Source organism: Dromiciops gliroides, chromosome 1 (genome assembly GCF_019393635.1).
Source record: "Dromiciops gliroides isolate mDroGli1 chromosome 1, mDroGli1.pri, whole genome shotgun sequence".
Classification (NCBI taxonomy): domain Eukaryota; kingdom Metazoa; phylum Chordata; class Mammalia; order Microbiotheria; family Microbiotheriidae; genus Dromiciops; species Dromiciops gliroides.
In genome coordinates, this window is record NC_057861.1 from 294,338,497 (window position 1) to 294,359,318 (window position 20,822).

The 20,822-nt window shown below is 40.5% G+C and overlaps 1 protein-coding gene across 1 annotated transcript in view; it reads right to left on the reverse strand.

Moving 5' to 3' along the window:
- The window catches only part of TPD52 (tumor protein D52), a 128,036-nt gene extending 107,569 nt beyond the window's left edge, over window positions 1–20,467 (reverse strand). Inside the window, exon 1 of the mRNA XM_043975684.1 lies at window positions 20,128–20,467. Coding sequence (XP_043831619.1) covers window positions 20,128–20,146 — 19 coding nt within the window. The 5' untranslated portion in view covers window positions 20,147–20,467. The remainder of the gene's footprint in view (window positions 1–20,127) is intronic.
- Between the last annotated feature and the right edge of the window lie 355 nt (window positions 20,468–20,822).

Below are 20,822 nucleotides of genomic sequence, written 5' to 3' on the forward strand. Positions count from 1 at the left end.
TTGGGCCAGCCACTTAGTCTCCTTGGGCCTCAGTTTCCTCACCTGTAAAATGATGAATTTGAATTAGATGGCCTCTGAGGACCCTTCCAGCTCTAAATCAATGATCTTATGAAACCTTGCTCCCAACTTTCTTTCTGAGAAGAGGATAATCAAATCCCGTTTGTAAAACCCTTCGTGGTTTACAAAGCATTTTCCTAGAAAGAATTCTTTGAGGTGATTAGAATGCAAGTACTAGCTGCCTGACTATACCTTTGAAGAAACAAGTCCAAAAAGAGAGAGAGAAAAAAGAAGAGGGGAGGAGAGAAGAAGAGAAAAGAAAAGAAACAAGGTCAGAGAAAGTAAACAACATAGTTTTGAAGACTGGAGTTGAGAATAAGATTATTTATTTTACAAAAAGATTTGCTATAGGATTTCTTTAAATGGCTAAACTTCCCTTATACCATGTACCATTAAAATGGAATTGATTCATATCTTTACAAATTTTCAGATATATATTTATTCTATATCATCACTACAATCTTACCCTAATGCTGGGAGGCAGTGTAGCATAGTGGATATATCACTAGACTGGGTGGGAGTCAGGAAGTTTGTTGTCCTTATTGAGTTGTGTCTGACACTTCATGGAGGCAGCTATGTGGGCACAGTTGAAAGAGCACTGGCCCTTAAGTTGGAAGAACCCAAATTCAAATTTCACCTCAGACACAATAGCTGTGTGACCCTGGGCAAGTCACTTAACCCTAATTGACTCAAACACCTGGGGCCATCTCCAATCGTCCTGATGTATATCTTGCCACTGGACCCAGATGGCTCTGAAGGAAAGCTCAAAGCTGATGAATTTGCACAGCCCTACCTTGCTTAAATCAAATTCAGTGCAAATCACAACATCACCCTGATATCATAGTCCTCTTCAAGAATGAAGGACAAACAACGACTCTTCATGACTCCATTTGGGGTTTCCTTGGCAAAGATGCTGATGTGGTTTGCCATTTCCTTCTCCAGCTAATTTTATAAATGAAATTGAGGTAAACAGGTTTAAGTGACTTGCTCAGTATCACACAGCAGGACTTGCCCAGTGTCTGAGGCTGAATTTGAACTCAGGTCTTTCTGACTTCCCAACTCCAGACCCCAGGGTCTATCTATCTACTGTGCCACCTAGCTGCACTTAGGTTTAAATCCCACCTCATATTCCTACTATCTGTATGACTCTGAGCAAGTCATTTAATGTCTCTTTGTCTCAGTGTCCTCATCTGTAAAATAAAGGGGACTGGACTTGATGGCTCCTCAGATCTTTTCTGGCTCTAAATCAATGAATCCAATAGATCGTCATGTCACTAAAGTGATCTCTAAGTCACTGCCAATGAAGGAGAGGCTCTGGCTGGTTCTATGAAGCTGGAATGATTCTGAAAGTATGACCTGATGAAACAATGGCTTTGTAAATTACCCAAAATCTGGCCAAGCAGCTGCAGAATGGCCCCTAAGCAGGGCTTCTGTCTTCTCCCCCGCCGCCCCCCCCACCACCACCCTGGTGATTTTTTTCACATACAGAAAAGCTCTTGAAGACCACTTACTGAAGCTGTAGAACATATCCACTACATAAAGTCAAGGTCGACGGCTGGGAAAGGTGTGGGGAATGACAACTAGTTACTCTTCCTTTACACTGGAACACCACAAGATAATCTGGGATGCAGCTGTCTCAGAATGGATTTAGGCTAGACATCAAGAAGGATTTATGTGTGATAATGAAATTTGTTCCATACTAGAATTTGTGACCAAGGGAATGTGGTCTGTCTTGAATCAATTACTTGAATTTGGAGGGCAGCTTGTTGCTTTTGTTTTGTTTTTGTTTTCACCCACAGCCTCACTTATCTTGACTTTCAAGTGATTGCCTTCTTCAGTGTGTTCTGTTGTTTTTATCTTCCCTTTACATTTATATTCAACCTTGTTACTTCTGTCTGTCATCTCTCCCCTTACACTATAAGCTCCTTCAATTCAGGGATTGTCTCTTACCTGAACTAGGATCAAACTGTCATTGAAAAGTTTGAGAAACATAGCTTCTGTATAATTTAATCATTTTCCTAATATTGCCAGCATGTTTATTAATAAAAGGATGGTCGTTTTTTTTGTTTCTCTTTGTAGACCAAAAACAATCATGGCATCAGGTTCACAGTTTATATGCCCATTGGAAGAGGAGTCTTCCAGAGGGTGCAATCAACTCTGAGTGGTTAACAATTAATGAGAAGGGGCAGCTAGGTGGCGCAGTGGATAGAGCACCGGCCCTGGATTCAGGAGTACCTGAGTTCAAATCCGGCCTCAGACACTTAATACTTACTAGCTGTGTGACCCTGGGCAAGTCACTTAACCCCAATTGCCTCACTAAAAAAAAACTAAAAAAAAAAAAAAAAAACAATTAATGAGAGAATGAATATTACAATGGAGGGGCAGAACCTATTCAAATGAACTTTGATAATGCCATTTACTTCTGTTATCCCCACCCTTGTTCAACCTATTCAAAGAATTTATCCCCACCCAAACCTGAGCAGAACACAATGGGTTCCCCAACTGACTGGGGTCTGAATGCAATCTCATTATCAATAATGTCTCTCAAGAGAGTGAACTTTTGAAATGGAGACTTAAGAAAAAAGGGGGGGATGACTCTGGATCTCCCCAAATCATTTGGTTATTAATAATCCTCTATCAAAACAGTGCTCTGAATCATACAGGAAGCACTTAATAAATATATTTTGTATTGTTAAAAAACAAAGCAAAACAAAAAAACTTCAAGAAAATAAAGTCCCTGATATGAATCAAATCCATTTTCAACAGTACCCAGTGGAGGGAAGGTTCTGTTATTAGTGAGCACCAGAGACAGGATTCACCACCAGTCTAGCACCAAGACAAATGCTCTTTTCCTGATAACGTGTTATTTGTAAAAGAATTTTTCCCATCTCAGAGAACCCAGGACTTTCTTCCATGCTGTTTCACATTTCCATACAATCTAAGCCCCTCTCATCCGGCCCATGTCTGAATAGAAATCCCCTCTTCATCTTCCTGGACATTTCATCTCAGATTTGAAAGCCTCCACTGAGAATAAACCCACTCCTTACTGAGGCAGTTCATTCAACTATTTGAACCTAGTGGGACATTTTCTTTAATAACATATTTTTTAAGATATCTTTTTTTTTTTTCAGGGCAACGAGGGTTATGTGACTTGCCCAGGATCATACAGTTAGTGTCAAGTGTCTGAGGCTGGATTTGAACTCATGTCCTCCTGAATCCAGGGCCGGTGCTTTATCTACTGTGCCACCTAGCTGCCCCCAAAAGATACCTTTTTTAAAAAATGTTCAGATATATCTCTCAAACTCCCCCCCTGGTTTTTTTTGGGGGGGAAGCAGTTAAGCACATCTAACCAATCAAACATGTCAAACAGTAAATGCAATATTCCACATCCATGATTCCCTGTCCCTACAATGAAAGGAAGGAGGTAGTTATGCAGAGTCAAACTTGGTATTATTTATTCATAGCTCTAAAATAGCTCAAAATATGTGGAAAATTTCTTCAAATCTACAATAAAAATCTGCTTTTCTACAGTTTCTATCCATTGCTCCCAATTCTGCCTTCTAAAAGCCAAGCAGAATGAACAAATGTAATGACAATATATGACCGTATACGTGTGTAATACTTTATATGACAGCCCTTAAAAGATTTCAAAACAATTATCATGCACCTCATCCTCTTAAATCTTCTCTTCTCCAGATTATATTTCCAAAATTCCTTCAACTAACCTTCATAGGGAAGGATTTTCATCCCCTTCATAGTAATCATCACCTTGCTTTTTAATGCATTCCAGTTTCTCAATGTCCTTAATAAAATGTGGTGTGAACAACTGAACAGAAAGTCCAGATACAGTCTGAGCAGTGGGACTATCAGCTCACTCATTCTGGGCACTCCAAAACTATTCATTTTCCCCATGATTGCTATAGCTTTTTAGATTGCCATCTTACACTCTTGATTTATACTGAGCTTTCATCAGGCCACTAAAACCCCCAAATATGTTTCCATATTAACTCTAGTTTGACCATAACTTCCTCATCCTAGACTTGTTAGTTGATTTTTTTTAGCATGAATGTGGGACTTTATATTTATCCCAATTAAATTTCATCCTACTGTAATGTCTATGTTTAACAAAATCAACAAAAATACAGTAAATGTTTCCCAATTACATTTTAATCTGGTTTAGGCCATACTTAGGAATGTTGTGGACCACCACCACATGTTTAACATTTCTGCTAGAAATTGTCAAGGCCATTTTAAATATTGACTGTTGCTCCACAGTTAGCCATTTCTTCCATCTTTTTGTATAATAGAAAAATATGATTGAGGAAGGAAATAAGCATTTATTAAGTACCTATTTTGTTCCAGGCACTGTGCTAACAGGCACCTTCACAAATATTATCTCATTTGATTCCAACAACTCTGGAAGTAGGTGCTGATATTATCTTCCTTTTACTGATGAAAAAATCTGAGGCAAACAGAAGTGACTTACCCAGGCTCACATATCCAGTAAGTGTCTGAAGCCAGATTTGAACTAGTCTTAAACTAAAGACTCTAGGCCCAGAACTCTATCCATGGACCATCTTTGACTTTATATAAGTCATTAATAAAAATGCAGAACATCTGGGAACCAAGACAAGATCCTTGGTATACTCCTCTGAAGAACTCCCTCTCCAAGGACCATTACTTTCTTTCTTTTTTTTTTTTTTAGTGAGGCAATTGGGGTTAAATGACTTGCCCAGGGTCACACAGCTAGTAAATGTTAAGTGTCTGAGGCCGGATTTGAACTCAGGTACTCCTGACTCCAGGGCTAGTGCTCTATCCACTGCGCCACCTAGCTGCCCTGGGACCATTACTTTCAAATGTTCATTTCAAAATTAACAAGCATTTATTAAATGCCTATTATATACCCTACTATGCTAGGAACTGGGATAAAAAGGCAAACTCATAAAAAGTTCTTCCCCTCAAGGCATTTATGAAAATAACAAGCACACAAGTAGAAAAGCTGTACATATGAAATATATAATGAGATATACAAGATAACCAGGACAGCAAAGGGGGGTGTGTCCCCCTCTAGGAAAGCATTAGCAACTAAGAGGTCCAGATTTACCTCATGATTATCTGTACATGAATTAGCCAGAATGTATTCCATTTAAAGAGAATTACAGTCAACTCTTGTCATTTGCAGTAATTATGTTCTACCAAGTCCCCTTGAACAATGAATCAGCAAATACTGAACTATTGCTCCAAGGGGAAATGTTGTAAGCCTTGGATCACATTTACTACTTCAGCACTTTTCAGAGTGGCCTTCACTTACAGATCCAAAAATTTCTTCTTCCTTTCTCTGGATATATTGTATTGTTGACTCATCAACATTGAACTCACAACCAACAGTACCACAACTCACACCTGAACAAAAAACTTAGATATCTAACACATTTTCTCTATAAAGCATATCACAGCCTTTTTGCCCTTAGAAACACTAGACAGCCTTTGGCCTAAATGCTTGGGAGCCATTTTATACAGTGAAATCACCAACAAAAAGCACAAAAATGTGAAACAGCTTTAAATGGATCACAAAAAGGACACCTGTTTACAAAATGAATGCTCAAAACAGGAAGGCAGAGCATCACCTTATTCACTTCAGCTGGAAATTTGCCTATTGAGCAACTCACATTTTCCACTGCTCTGTACATGACCGTGCACCATGAAAGTATCACTACTATTGATCTGAAGGTTACAAATAAAACTTATTAAGTAGATGAATTTGCAAATATGGAATTCACAAATAATGAAAATCAAGTAGCTATTCTCTTTGTTAATTAGTAATCAAAGCTTATATGTTCTGATATGTGAAACAACTGTTTTCCTTTGGTGGAGAAAATTAGTTTCTCCCTCATTCTCCTATAATCTTTTCAGTTTTGTTTTTGTTTTTTGTGGGGCAATGAGGGTTAAGTGACTTGCCCAGGTCACACAGCTAGTAAGTGTCAAGTGTCTAAGGTTGAATTTGAACTCAGGTCCTCCTGAATCCAAGGCTGGAGCTTTATCCATTGTGCTACCTAGCTGCCCCAATTCTCTTGTAATTTTAAAGATTATGTATGCTATTGTTGAACAAAGAAGTGGGGAGAAAGTCTTTTCTTTATAGGGCAGAAAAGACAAAGTTACTGTAACAGAAGAAAACTTGAAGATCCAACTCTTTAGGGAGACTCAAATAGTTCAAATTAGAACATTGCTCGGACAATTTCCCCAATACGATTTTCTGACTTTCTTCCAATTTTTACACCAAGATTCTAACAAAGAAGACCTAGATGATGATAAGAAAACTTTTTTTTCCATCAAGGACCAAGGATTAAAGTGGCTTTTAGCTTTTCCTTGGTGAAAAAAAATTGTCTACTCATCTACTTTTTAAAGAACATCGTACATAAAACTTCTCAGCTCAAAAGTAACCTCATTCCTCACCTATCTGCACTACTTTAGAGCTTTGCTGATTGACTATCCCCAGGAAGCCCCTTATTGGAGAAAGGTCATCAGCCTGTAAGATCTCTAAGATTTGCCTCTCTGATTGGAGTGTGGGGCCAAGAACTCCAAACCTCCATTTAAGGAGAGTTCAACTCAAGTTTCATTTCATTTCTCCTTCCTTCCTCCCTACCTTTTGTGTGTTGTCTTCCCACATTAGATTGTAAGCTCCTTGAGAACAGGGATCAACTTTCTTTTTTGGAATTTGTATCACAAGGCCTTAGCACAGTTATTGGCATATAGTAGCTGCTTAATAATTACATACATCTACCTACATATTTACTGTACTTAATTTCAAATGCATGGCTGGTTGAGGAAAAAAGGGTGAGAACAGAAAATAAGAAAGTGAATTTAAAAGATCCAGAGAATAGAGAAAGTCACACTCTCAAGGTGAGAAGGAAGGAGACAGAACAACCTCTTTGAATTGGGCTGTTTGTTTTGAGGTGATTTTTGTCTAATGTTGGTCTCATATAGTAATCTTTTTATCTACTGACCTTTGAAATACTGCTTGAATAACTAATCCCTCCACACAGCTTTTCAGCTCCTCTTTTTTGAACATTTATAGGCTCTTCCATGGGGCAGCTAGGTAGCACAGTGAATTAGAACACTAGCCCTGAAGTTGAGAGTAGCTGAATTCAAATTTCACCTCAGATACTTACTAGCTGTGTGATCCCAGGCAAGCAACAACCCCAACTGCCTTAAACATCCCAGGCTATCTCCAGATGGCTCTGGAGGAGAGAATGATGTTGGTAATTTTGCACAGCCCTCCCTCTTCTTCAAAGGAAGGACAAACAAGGCTCTCCCATATAAAATGAAATTAAGTTGATCTATAAATGCCAGTAGGAGTGTCCACGGATAGTAGCAAAACAAAACAAAACAAAAATCCAAGATCCAGATGATATCAAGCAAAAAGATCTAAGCTAGATAGAGGCTCCTCACCTTTGCCATAGACAAAAGTGTTGAAATACCAAGTAAAAATTAGATCAGAACAAAGCTATCACACTTTTTTTAAAAATTTACTTTATGTGATGTGAATATGAATAATAGATATTTGCAATGAACATACTCAGTCAATTTTTTAAATTGCCGAGACTCACATTTTAGGTGATGTGATGGTGCTTTCTAAAATCAGTGACCCAGGAAAGACAGCTGACTGACTTCGGGTGGGAAACTGTCACAGTGTAGTGAAAATAATGTCTCAAAAGAACATGAGAAAGCATATCTGACAAATGCTATTACAACTTAAACACAGCTCCAGGACAACTTCATAATTAAGACAAAGCCTTGGTAGCAACAGATTCTCTGTTGGAATTCACAGGTTTACTTTACAAAAAAGAACATCCCTCATCTGTTCACATTATCTGGCATCCACTGTTAAAAGATGAAAGAAAATAATGGGCTTTGCCAAGGCCCAAAGACCCCAGCTGGAATTGATTTGGACTGATTGGATTGACAGATTGACTGACTTAGCTGATTAATATACTTAAAGTTAATTCAATTGAAACCACACCTGCCTGACTCTGAAGAAGGTGTGTTCTCAGAGACTTCAGACTCTAACCTCAACATGGAACCACCCTCATGTCCAATGAACTTGGATAATGCTAGTCAATTAGTTTGAAGCAGGGTGGAAGGACCACCTCTCCCTGGGACACAGAGGGAGTTTCCTCTGTCAGTTTGGTGCTGGAACAAGCTCGTGGTGGACGACTTGGGAGAAGAAGCAGGCCAGGCTGAACTCTTATCTCTCCTCTATGGTAGATAGGCTTTTTTTGGCTTTCTGACCCAGGTGTTCCTCTTTTTCACTAATAAATACTTAATGCCCAAACATGGTCCTAAAGCTTCTAATTTATAAGTAAGCCCTAGCTAGCTTTCCCTACACTTGGGACAGAAATAAGGCAACCACACATTAGATTTTAAACGTCACAAAGAGACTTTGAACAGAAAGAATACTAATTAAAAACAATGTTGTATGTAGAGATACTGACCTACCCAATTGCTTAAATATCTATTGTTGACATATAAACACACAAAAATATCAGTACACCTTAGAACTTTTAGGTAAAAAATACAGACCACATTCTAGTTTAAGTATGTCCCTCCTGACTGAGGTTCCATTGTCCCAGGGGTTGGTTGTTACTCTAAACCAAAGCTTCTTAAATTGTAGGTCTTAACCCAATATAGGATCACATAGCTGAATGTGGGGGTCATGAAAAATTTAGCAACAATAAAAAGGTTCTGTATACTTATCTTATATACCTATATACCACCCAGGGTCACATAAAAATTTCTCCAGCAAAAAGGGATGGTGAGTGGGAAAAGTTTAAGAAGCCCTGCTCTAAACCACACTACTCTAGTTTGGAAAGTAACATAATGTTTAACTTAAGGCTATTTCTCATCTAAAGGAATTTATGTCGTGCCACAGTAGTTGAAAAATAGTTACTAAGGCTCAGCAATACCCAAGTCATTTGGAAATCAAGAGTATACAGATCTTCATAATAAGAGTCCACAATAGCTTTTTTTAACCATCGTAGAAGAAAAATATTTCTAAACTGTATTGCATACTTCCCTACTTTCTTAAGCAGATTATGCAGAATTTAACCATTTCTTCATTATGATCATCAATTACTGTGCTCCTTTGAGGTTATAATTTCACCTGCTGTTAGGAGCTTGGGAAGGTAAGAGTTGAGAGCTGTTATGCATGAATAAAGAATGCCAACTTTATGACCTCCATTTTAACTATTCAGAGGCCTTTGGGGACTATTTCCTGCTTCTTACAGATGTTTCAGATAGGTGGAGTTGCTAGATAGGGGAGATGTCACTGTGAATACAATTCTTTTAATGGATTCCAGCACTGTTTCTCAAATTTGTTGATGAATGATCCACTCCCACATGCATACTTACATACTATATTTAAATACACATAAATAGATTTGTCAGCTTCTGGCATGAAAATGAGATTAATTACAAATAAATGATTCCTGATAAAAATATAATCTGTCAGCTTTGCTCATATTAAGAAAGCTATTTTTCAGAGTTGTCTGGTGTATCTTTCTACACAAACTTATAGAGAGAGCTCTACTCACTGAACAGGTATATAAAAATGCACACCTATCTCTGGAACATACATCCCTCTCATTGCCAAATTATATCCTTTTTTTTTTCTTTTTTTTGTGAGGCAACAGGGTTAAGTGACTTGCCCAGGATCACACAGCTAGTAAGTGTCAAGTGTCTGAGGCCAGATTTGAACTCAGGTCCTCCTGAATCCAGGGCCGGTGCTTTATCCACTGTGCCACCTAGCTGCCCCCACCAAATTATATCCTCCTATTTCTGAAAGGCAATTTCCATTAAAGCTTTGTTCAACTAGTTGCAGATTATGGGAAAATTCCTGGCAATTACTTATATGTAACCTTATGATTTTAGTTGTTTACAAAGATCAAAGAATCACAGGTTTTTAATCTGCAAGAGACCTCAAAACTTATCTAGCCCACTTCTTGTATTTTACAGTTGAGGAAACCGAGGTCCAGGGCTGGAATGGGATTTGAATCTAAGGCCTTTGACTCCTGGTCGATTTCAGTGCTCTGTGGAAGTTAAAATACACGGGAGAGGGGGCAGCGAGGTGGCACAGTGGATAAAGCCCTGGCCCTGGATTCAGGAGTACTTGAGTTCAAAATCCAGCCTCAGACACTTAACACTTACTAGCTGTGTGACCCTGGGCAAGTCACTTAAACCCCAATGCCGCGAAAAAAACCCCAAACCAAACAAAAACAAAAACAAAGTTATGAAGAAAGTAGACAACAATTTTCAGATCTGAAAAGCTTATGGGCAATTAAGAGGACAAATGCAAACATGTCATTGGTTTTATTTCAACCCTGTGAATACACTGTAGCTGTGTGACTCTGGGCAAATCTCAGCATCTCTGGGCCTTGATTTCCTCATCTGTAAAATCAGGGCATTGAACCAGACAACCTCTAATAAATAATTATTTATTAATAATCTTAGAAAAACATGGATAGACTAACATGAAATAATGAAGGGCAAAATGAGCACAACCAAGAGAATTTTGTATACAGTGAAAGCAATATTGTTTTAAGAACTTTGAGCAAACGTCATTTTGAGTATGACAAATACCCAAATTAACTACAAAGGACATAGGAAGGAAGACACTATCTGCATCCAGAGAAATAACTCAAACAGAAGTATGTATAGAATGATTTTACACATATACATATTTGTGTCTAATAGTAGCCATGGGGGGAGGGGGGTGAAGGGGAAAAGAGAAGAAAAAAAGAAATTTACATGATAACCGTATCATATATTTAAAAGGAAGAGCAAGTTGTACCTAATATATTTGCAGTTTCATGCAATCACTTTTTTATTATACTGTCATAGAAATACTTGTTTTATTCCATAAATTAGAAATCAAATAAAGATTTAAAAAAAAAAACAATCTACTAGGCTCACCGAGGCCTGTGCCAGGTGTTAGGAATATACATACACAGAAAGAAATAATCCATACTCTCTAGGAGTTTAAATTCTAACAAGGAAGACTACAAAGACACAAAGATAAACAGCATAAATATAAAGGGAATAAATACAAATATAAACAAAGTAGTTAAATTCAAGGTAGCCAGAGGAGGGGACCACTAGGAGTTGGGGAAGGAGGGAAATCAGTAAATGCAGATGATACTGCTAGGGCTGCTTCTCAAGGAAGAGAACTCCTAGAGGCAGAGATAAGATTGAGTACCTTCTAAGCAGGTGGGAAAACCCAGAGATGAAAGCTGGAGATAGTGTCATGTGTGGGGAAAAGGAAAAAAAGCCAGTTTGACTGGATCACAAAGTTCAGGAGGAGGTTTATAATATAATGAACCTAGAAGCATAAGTTGAGAGCAGGTTGTAAAGAGCTTTAAGAGCTAAAGAGAAGAGTTTATATTTTATCCAAGAAGCAACAGGAAGTCACTGGAGGTAGATGAGAAGGGAAATGACACGGTCAGACCTGAAGTTAAGGAAAATTATTCTGGCAGCAATGTGTAGGATAGACTGGAACAGAGAGAGATAAAGGCAGGGAGACTTTTATAATAACTCCAGGCAAGGGGACAACTAGGTGGCACAGGGGCTAAAGCACCAGCCCTGGATTCAGGAGGACCAGAGTTCAAATACTTGACACTTACTAGCTGTGTGATCCTGGGCAAGTCACTTAACCCTCATTGCCCCACAAAAACAAAAACAAAAAATGAAAAAAACAAACCTCTAGGTAAGAAGTGATGAAGGCCTGAAATATGGTAGTAGCTGAATGAGAGTTGTAAAGGGCAAAATCTGACAACTGATTGGAGATGTGAAGATGAGGGAGACTGAGGGGTGAGACACGGATGACCCCATCCATGGTTACAAACCCTGGTCACTGGAAGAACAGTGATGCCTTTGACAAAACCAGGATTGCAGAAAAGGGAAAGGCTTGTGGGAAAAGATAATGAGTTCAGTTTTGGCCATGATGAGTGAAAGACATCTTTGGAATGGATTGAAGCTGGCTATATCTATGAGTTACCTGTATAGAGAGGAGAGTTAAACTCATGTGAACTGATGAGATTACCAAGAGAGAATGCTGAATAGCAGTTCTTAACCTGGGACCAGTGAACTTAAAAGAAAGAATTAATAACCTACATTTCAATAAAACTGATTTCCTTTATAATCTTATGTATTTCATTTTAGGCATTTAAACCATTCTGAAGGGCAGCTAGGTGGCATAGTAGATAAATTACCGGCCCAGGATTCAGGGGGACCAGAGTTCAAATCTGACCTCAGACACTTGACACTTACTAACTTTGTGACCCTGGCAAGTCACTTAACCCTCACTGCCCTGGCCCAAAAAAGAAGCCGAAAAAAAAAAAAAGTTCTGAGAAGGGGTCCATGTACTTCAAATTGTCAGAGGGGTCCATGACACAAAAAAAGTTGAGGACTGTGTTAAGAGGAAGAAGCGGAACTAGGTCAGAATTCTGGATAATATCCACACTTCAGGGGCCTGATATGAATGACGATGCAGAAAAGGAGTAGTCAGACAAGGAGAAGAACTAGGAGATCGCAGTGTCACAAAATTCAGAGAGGAGAAACAGTATATAGCAGATGAGTGTAGACAACAGTGTCAACTGAGGTAGATACGTCAAGAAAAATGAAGACTGAGAAAGGCCATCAGATCTGGCAATAAGGGACCATTGGTAACTGAAAAGAGCAATTTATGCTGAATGATGAGCTCAGAAGCCAAATTACAAAGGGCTGAGTGAGTGATAAGAAAAGAGCATAGCAGGTTTTTTTTCCAAGAAATTTTACTAAGAAAGGGAGAAAAAGAAGATGAAAACTAGAGAGGATAGTAGGGTCTAGTGAATGGGGGGGGGGCGCACAATGAGCAAGATGAGAGGATAAGCACATTTAAAATAAGTAAATGGGGCAGCTAGGTGGCGCAGTGGATAGAGCACTGGCCCTGGAGTCAGGAGGACCTGAGTTCAAATCCAGCCTCAGACACTTAACACTTACTAGCTGTGTGACCTTGGGCAAGTCACTTAACCCCAATTGCCTCACCAAAAAAAATAAAATAAAATAAGTAAAAGAGAAACCAGTTAATAGGAAAAGGTTGAAAGAGGCAGAAATCGGATAACTGAGGATATAATATGCTGGAGAAAACAACAGGTAATGAGATCAAGTACTCATGTAGGGGACTTGGCCTTGGCAATGAAAAGGACAACTTCCTCCTCCCTTTCCCCTTCTCTCCAGACTAGGGGGAAAGGAAGATAGTATAAGAGATGGTGGGGGCAGCTAGGTGGTGCAGTGGATAGAGCACCGGCCTTGGATTCGGGAGAACCTGAGTTCAAATCTGGCTTCAGACCCTTGACACTTACTAGCTGTGTGACCCTGGGCAAGTCACTTAACCCCAATTGCCTTACCAAAAAAAAAACAAAAAAAACCAAAGAGATGGTATCAAGGGGGTTAACAATGAAGGGGGGAGGGGCGGCTAGGTGGCGCAGTGGATAAAGCCCGGCTGGGATTCAGGAGTACCTGAGTTCAAATCCAGCCTCAGACTAGCTGTGTGACCCTGGGCAAGTCACTTAACCCCCATTGCCCTGCAAAAAAAAACTAAAAAAAAAAACAAAACAATAAAGGGGAGAGCTAGGTGGTGCAGTGGATAAAGCACCGGCCCTGGATTCAGGAGGACCAGAGTTCAAATCCAGCCTCAGACACTTGACACTTACTAGCCGTGTGACCCTGGGCAAGTCACCTAACCCTCATTGCCCCACCCCCAAAAACATTTAAAAACAAATGAAGACAGGGCTGATGTTCAATGAGTCTCAATTTTCTGAGTAGAGTAAGAGGCAAAGTCAGAGAGAAAGAAAGAAAAGGAAAGGTATCAGCTTGAGAAGGGAAGAGGAGGTATAGAAAAGCTTCTGTAGGGAGATAGAGAATTAGGGAGGAATGAATGGATAACCCTGCTGCAGTAAGGGCCCAAATGAAGTTAAAATAACATGGATTTGTAACATACTGTAGGTTCAGTGGTAAGGAGAGGGGATAGTTAGGATAAAAATAGGAATCAAGGGGGTGGCTAGGTGACACAGTGGATAGGGCACCGGCCCTGGATTCAGCAAGTCACTTGACCCCCATTGCCCTGCAAAACAAAAACAAAAACAAAAGAATAGGAATCAAGTGCCAAATGTTGATATAACAATGTTTTTTTTTAAGTGAATTCTAATCTAAGAAGATATTAGCATCATATCAGAAGCTAGTACTGATGCTCAGATATGACTGGAAATAAATCACTTGACTGGATCACAGAAAAAAACTTGGAGAAACTTTTTATGGAGAGGTTTAAATGCATTATTTTACAATAAGGTTCAAGCCAATCAGATATTTTCAAAGTTTAAAACTGGGATTCTAACTGAAAGAACTAAGGAGGGAGTACATTTTCCAGTTTTAAAGGACAATCTGGACAAAAACATGGGGAAAAGAGATGGAAATACTCAGAAACAATAGAAAACAGGCCATTTTGGCTAGACCACAAAGTATGTGACAGATAGTAATAAATCAATGGTCCAGAGCCTTCCAAAGACTTCGGGAGACCAGTCCAACACCTGGGTCACTTTCTCTCTTTGGGTCCTTGACCCCACCTTGAGCTAATCAAAGAAAAGCTCAAAAAATTCTTTGTTACTTGAGTCAGGTTAATGGCATGTATTAAGTGCTTACTATGAGCCAAACACTGTACACTGAAGATACCCCTCCCCCTGCAAAAAAAAAGGTGGAAAGATAGAATCTCTTCCATTACACAGTAAGTTCCTTGAGGGCAGGGACTATCTAAACAACTGAGTACATAGAAGAGATACAAAAAGCAGACATGACAGAGGGGAAGCCATTAGCAGCTGTGGGGAATGGAGTCAAAGGGATTTGACCTGAGTTTTACTGAAAGTCGGGGAAACTAAGAGGCAGTATTGAGGAGCCAGAGCATTCCAGGCATGAATGACAGTCAGGGCAAAGGCCTGGAGTTGGAAGAAGGAAATATCTTGTTCAAGGAACTGCAAGAAGAATAGTGTTGCTGAAATATAGAGTGTATGGAAGAGAGTTAAATGTGAAGAGACCAGAAAGATGAGAAAGAGCTAGGTTATGAAGAGCTTTTAGTGAGAGAGTTTTTATTTGTATGTTTATACTAGAGGTAATAAGGAGCCACTGAAGTTCACTGAGAGGGGTATGTGTGTCAGACCGACTTTTTAGACAAATGACCTCGGTTTCTGAGAGGAGGATATAGACTAGTATGGAGAGAGACTTGAGACAGGAAACTAATCAGAATGCTACTGCAATAGCACAAGCATTAGGTGATGAGGCAGCAAAGGAGTAGTCAGGTTGAAGAAGCAAGAGATAGTAGTGTCACAAAACTCAAAGAAGAGAAAGAGTACGTAGGAGAATGTGGTCAACAGTGTTGAATGTGGTCGATATGTCAAGAAAGATGAACAGAGAGGCCATCTGATCTGGCAAGAAGGTACCATTAGATAACTGGAAAGAACAATTTCTGCTGAATGATAAAGACGAGAAGCCAAATTATGATGAAGGCCTGTACCACAGTAATGCCTATGTAAGTTCAGAGGATGTGCACAAAAGATGGGGTGAATGTAAAAATGACAAGATCTAGTGACAGATTTACATATATGAGGTAAGTAAAAAACCAGGGGTCAAAGATAATACTAGAGTTACAAGCCTGGGTACCTGGGAGGATTATGGTGCCTTTGAAAATAAATGGAGAAGTTGGTAAGAAGAGAGGCCCTTGGGGAAAAAGCAGTGGTCTCTGATTTAGGTATGCTGAATCTGAGATGCCTATGGAATAGTCAGTTTCAGAACAAACCCAATATACTGGCTGAGGGCGGGAAGGGGTGCTATTGGTCTTTTTTTTTTTTTGCGGGGCAATGGGGGTTAAGTGACTTGCCCAGGGTCACACAGCTAGTAAGTGTCAAGCGTCTGAGGCTGGATTTGAACTCAGGTACTCCTGAATGCAGGGCTAGTGCTTTATCCTAGCTGCCCCCGGTGCTATTGGTCTTAAGGAATGATCAGGATTGGAACAGATGCTGTGGGAAATGGGATAGCAAACTGATTAGGAAGGAATAACAAAATGTTTGGCTTGCAGCAGTGGGGCCAGTAGACATTAAAGAACAAATTTGCAGGGGACCCAATTGTCATGATTTCATGTCTTCCTCCGGTTCCATTGAGCTTGAGAAGCCATTGGACCTCTTCTGCACACAATATAATTTTGACTCCAGTTTTTCTACCCAGATATAAAACCAAAAAAATTTACAAGGATAAAAACACAGATCAAATATTTAACAATCTGTCTACCAGAGATCTTTTCAATGTTCTCTTCTGGTCCTAATATTAAAACAATTACAACAAAATACTAAATATTTGTCCTGTCCTATAAAAGGAGGCAGGATTCCCCCCACCACCACCACTATTCATGCTCTAGTTAGCACTTTCCAATTAGGAACTACCTAAGTATGCTGTACTCAGCACAATACTCCAAAACTCTGACAAGCACAAGCTTTTAAGTCTCAATATTTACTAAGCACTCACTCTATGGGAGTTTGGTAGTGGGGGCTCCCTTCTAGAGATGGAGAATAGTCCTAATTTTAAAGAATATCAGGGGTCAGAATACTTGTGGAAAATGCATACAAAAGCAGTTGCAGGAGTCTAGAGGGCTCAAGTTCTCTCCCCTTTAAAGCCAAGGTCAGAGGGCACTCATCCACTGTCACCTCTTGGACAAGACACTCTTGCTGGTGACATAGGGTTTTCCCCTTCCTTTTCCATGCTATACCTCAGACTCTCCTTGTGTTCCTAGGTAACTAATCTGATATGGTCATTTTACTAATGATATAATAGAAAAAGGCTAAAGGAGATCTTCAAAGGCCCCTCCCTTTCTAGTTCCTTAACCACATATTCATTATAAGAAAGGCCTTGTAGAGAGGACTACTCCTTGGTCTGTTGTATTATACTATCCCTTCAACAACTCTAGAGTTAATTCTGTGCCCCCCTTGATCTGGAAAATTCAAGTAAAATTCTCTGGCTCTCCCTTTGTCCCAGAGAAGAAGTCCAAATTATTATGGCATTAAAAGATAAAATATCTTGATATTATACAATACCATACATACATTTTATGCATGTCTGAGTTACCAAACATTTTCTGTGTTGTCTAAAGCTTCCACAAAATTCCCCAAAGAAATCCTTTTTATGGGGGGGTGCCAGGCAATGAGGGTTAAGTGACTTGCCCAGAGTCACACAGCTAGTAAGTGTCAAGTGTCTGAGGCCAGATTTGAACTCAGGGCCTCCTGAATCCAATCATTTAATTTCTTATGCCAACCTCCCATATATCAAAACCTCAATGGGGAAAGTCAAAATGTGGACAGGATAACTGTAATTTGTAAAAATAAAAAGTGTACAAATTACTACAGGTAAAGCTGCAGTGAAATCTCCCTGAAATAAATTTAAAATTCTTCTTACACATACTAAAATATGGATTTTCAGAATGCTATTTTCTATTACTCCAAAGAGTTCTTCCTCATAAAAGGATGCTGACTATTTGCTAGGGGATCTCTTTGAGCTGGAAAGAACTTATTATTCCAGGTCTAAAATTACCATTTATGAATCATCAACCTACTTTGACTACATTCAAATACTGAAGTCCATGGTAGAGGAAGCTAGATTGTCCAGTACAGTGCTAGAACTGGCATCAGAAAGACATGAGTTCAAATCTTACCGAAGACACTTATCAACTGTATGACCCTGACCAAGTCACTTGACCTGTCTGCCTCAGTTTCCTCAACTGTAAAATAACATCATAATAGCACTTACCTCCCAGGGACATTGTAAGGATCAAATACAATCATATTTGTAAAGTGTTTTGCAAACTCAAAAGCACTATATAAATGCTAGCTAATTAATATTATTATTATTATCAAGCACTTAACTGACTAGGTGCAAGGGAAACAATAAAAAGATAGGCAGTCCCTGCCCCAAAATAGAGTATAATCTCGTACTAAGGAGATACAACATATACACTGAAGAGTAAATGAGAAAACACACACTGGTGGGGGATGGGGCAACTAAGAGGAGAAATCAGGGAAGGTCCTTTGAAGAAAGTGGTTCTAGAACTAAGCTTTAAATGGAGCTAGGGGTTCCAAAAGGGGGGGAATTAAGGAGGGAGAGAATGCCAGAAATGAAATGTAAAGCCAGAATAAAAGCATGGAGGTGGGAAATGGAATATTGTACACCAGGAACAGTAAATAGGTCAATTTAGCTGAATTGTAGCATGCCTTCGAGGGAGTAATGTGTCAGTTTGGAAAGATAGGTTGGAGACAAAATGTCAAAGGCTTAAATGTGAAACGGACACGTTTATTCTAAAAACGGGGAGTCCTCCTTAAAGTTTCTTGAGCAGAGGAAAGACAATCACATTTGTATTTTAAGAATACCAATTTAACAGTGGAGGATGGATTGGAGAGACTGGATGCAGGAAGACCAATTGAAAAGTTATTCCCATAATCCAGTAGAGATGATGAGAACCTGGCCTAGGGTGTTTGGGATGTGAGTAGAGAGAAGGAAATGGATGTGAGAGAATTTGGAGGTGTAGAATGTGGAAAGAATTAGCAACTGAATGTATAGGAAGGCCAGAAAAATGGTGGTGACCTGGACATAAATAGGGAAGTTAGGAGGAGAAATGGGTTTAGGAGAAGAGATCATGAATTTGAATGCTGTATATGTCAGTTATTTGTCATATTCAAGTAGCTAGTTCTGAAATTTAAGTACAACCATACCATTTGTTTTCATATAGTTTATTCCATTTATTCAAAGGTCCTATGGATCAAAACAAGTCTTCCTAAATATAATTTCATACACTAAATGCCTGCTATAATGACATTAACCTACATGGTGAAAACAATTCTGTTCATGGTCGACACTCTACACATTATCAAGACCTCTGACCAGATTTTATGATATGAACAAAGTGAAGGCTTCTAGTCTACAACATGAGAAAAGCAGATCTACAATTACCTGAGCTAAAAATCACTACATTAATCCACAGAACTAGTAGATTACAAGGACCATATAAGAGGTACTATAAATGTGAGGTTTGCATCTGAAAGCAATAGTAAGCCGAATATATTTTAAAACGAGACTTTTAATGGGAACTGAACCACAGCTCTTATTTATTATTACAAACAGTAACTACTTCTTATGAGCAAGCGAATTAAAAACTATGATAAATTAGCCAGTGTTTTCCGGTGTAAGGTTAGTACATAGCAGACAGAGAATAGGCCCCTTCCCTTTCCAGTCCCTCCCTACCCCATCTAAAAAGCACCCTCCCCATCCCCAAAGTCTTCAGTTTAAAATCTTGATGCACTTCAAGCAAACTCCACCAAAAATAGGAAGAACCTTCTTAACTCAGTTACTACAGATTGCCAGAAAGTTAACTCATTCTCCGCCAGCTTTCTCCCAAGGCACGCGTAGCACAATCAACAACTGACCCGGGGTCTGTCAGGTGCATAGGCAGAGCGTGATGGAGGCCCCTGCCCTGCGGGAAGCAAACTCTACAGGGAGAAAAGGAACACAGACATAGACACACACACGGAACACACACACACACGCACGCACGTCTTGCTGGAAATTACCCCCCTAGCAGCCTCCCCGAATCCGCAGGGACTCAGAAGAATTCTTCCCCCTCCTCTCCTCCCGCTCCCGCTCCTGCTCCCAGGTAAATCGCAACTTCTGGTATTGGCACCTGAGTTGCCACCTGCTCCCGAGCCTCGCCTGCCCCTCCTGCCGGACCCGAACCCGGAAAGCCAAGGAGAGTGCCCCAGCCCAGCTCTCCCCCACGCGGAGAGGCGATCGAAGCCGCTCTCATGGCGCTGGAGCAGCCGGGGCAGCAGCAGCCAGCGAAGCTCAGCCCACCCTCTCTTACTGCCCACCCAACCCACCCGTCCTCTCCAGCCCCGAGAGCCGAGCCGGGAAGCAGCTGCGGGAAGGGCCGGAGAGCGGCCGGCGCCTGCTCACCTGGCTCCCCGCTGTCCATGTTCGCTCGCAGCTCCCTGCCACCACGAGTGGCCAGCGCCGGAGTGGCCGCGGGAAGGGCTGGGCTCGCACTGCAGCCGCCTGGGCTGGAGCTGGGGATGGGGCCGCCGAGAGTGGCTCCTGCAGCTGCCGCCGCCTCCGGAAAGTCCCCACCCACCCCTTCTCCGGAGGCCCACACCTACAGGAGAGCTCCTTCCCGGGGCGTCACCCAACCACCTGACCCGGCAGACCTGGGCACTGCGCTCTGCTCCGCTCCGCCCCGCAGAGTCAGCAGCGGCGGCCGCCCAGGAGGGGCTGGGCCCTCGGGCGGAGATGGATGCAGACTGGAGGGAGAGTTATCTTCCAGAAGGAGGAGGAGGCTTGGGAGAAAAGGAGGAGAAGTGACAGCAGCTGGTGGGGGGAGGGGAGCAGAAGCAAACATAAAGGCGGAAACCACGGGATGCTCCTGGAGGAGGGGAGAGGGGCGACGTGTGCATACTATTTATCAAGTTACTTTTTTTTTTTAACCAAATATTTCTCCTTGATGTTTATGAAGCTTTCTGGTTTCACTGGCACCTGCTTGTGGCTGGTGTAAAAATAATACTAACTAGCATCTGTAGAGGGTTTTAAGGTTTGCAAAGCGATGTGTTTGTGTGTTTATATCTCACCTCATTTGATCCTAAGAACAACTCAGCTAG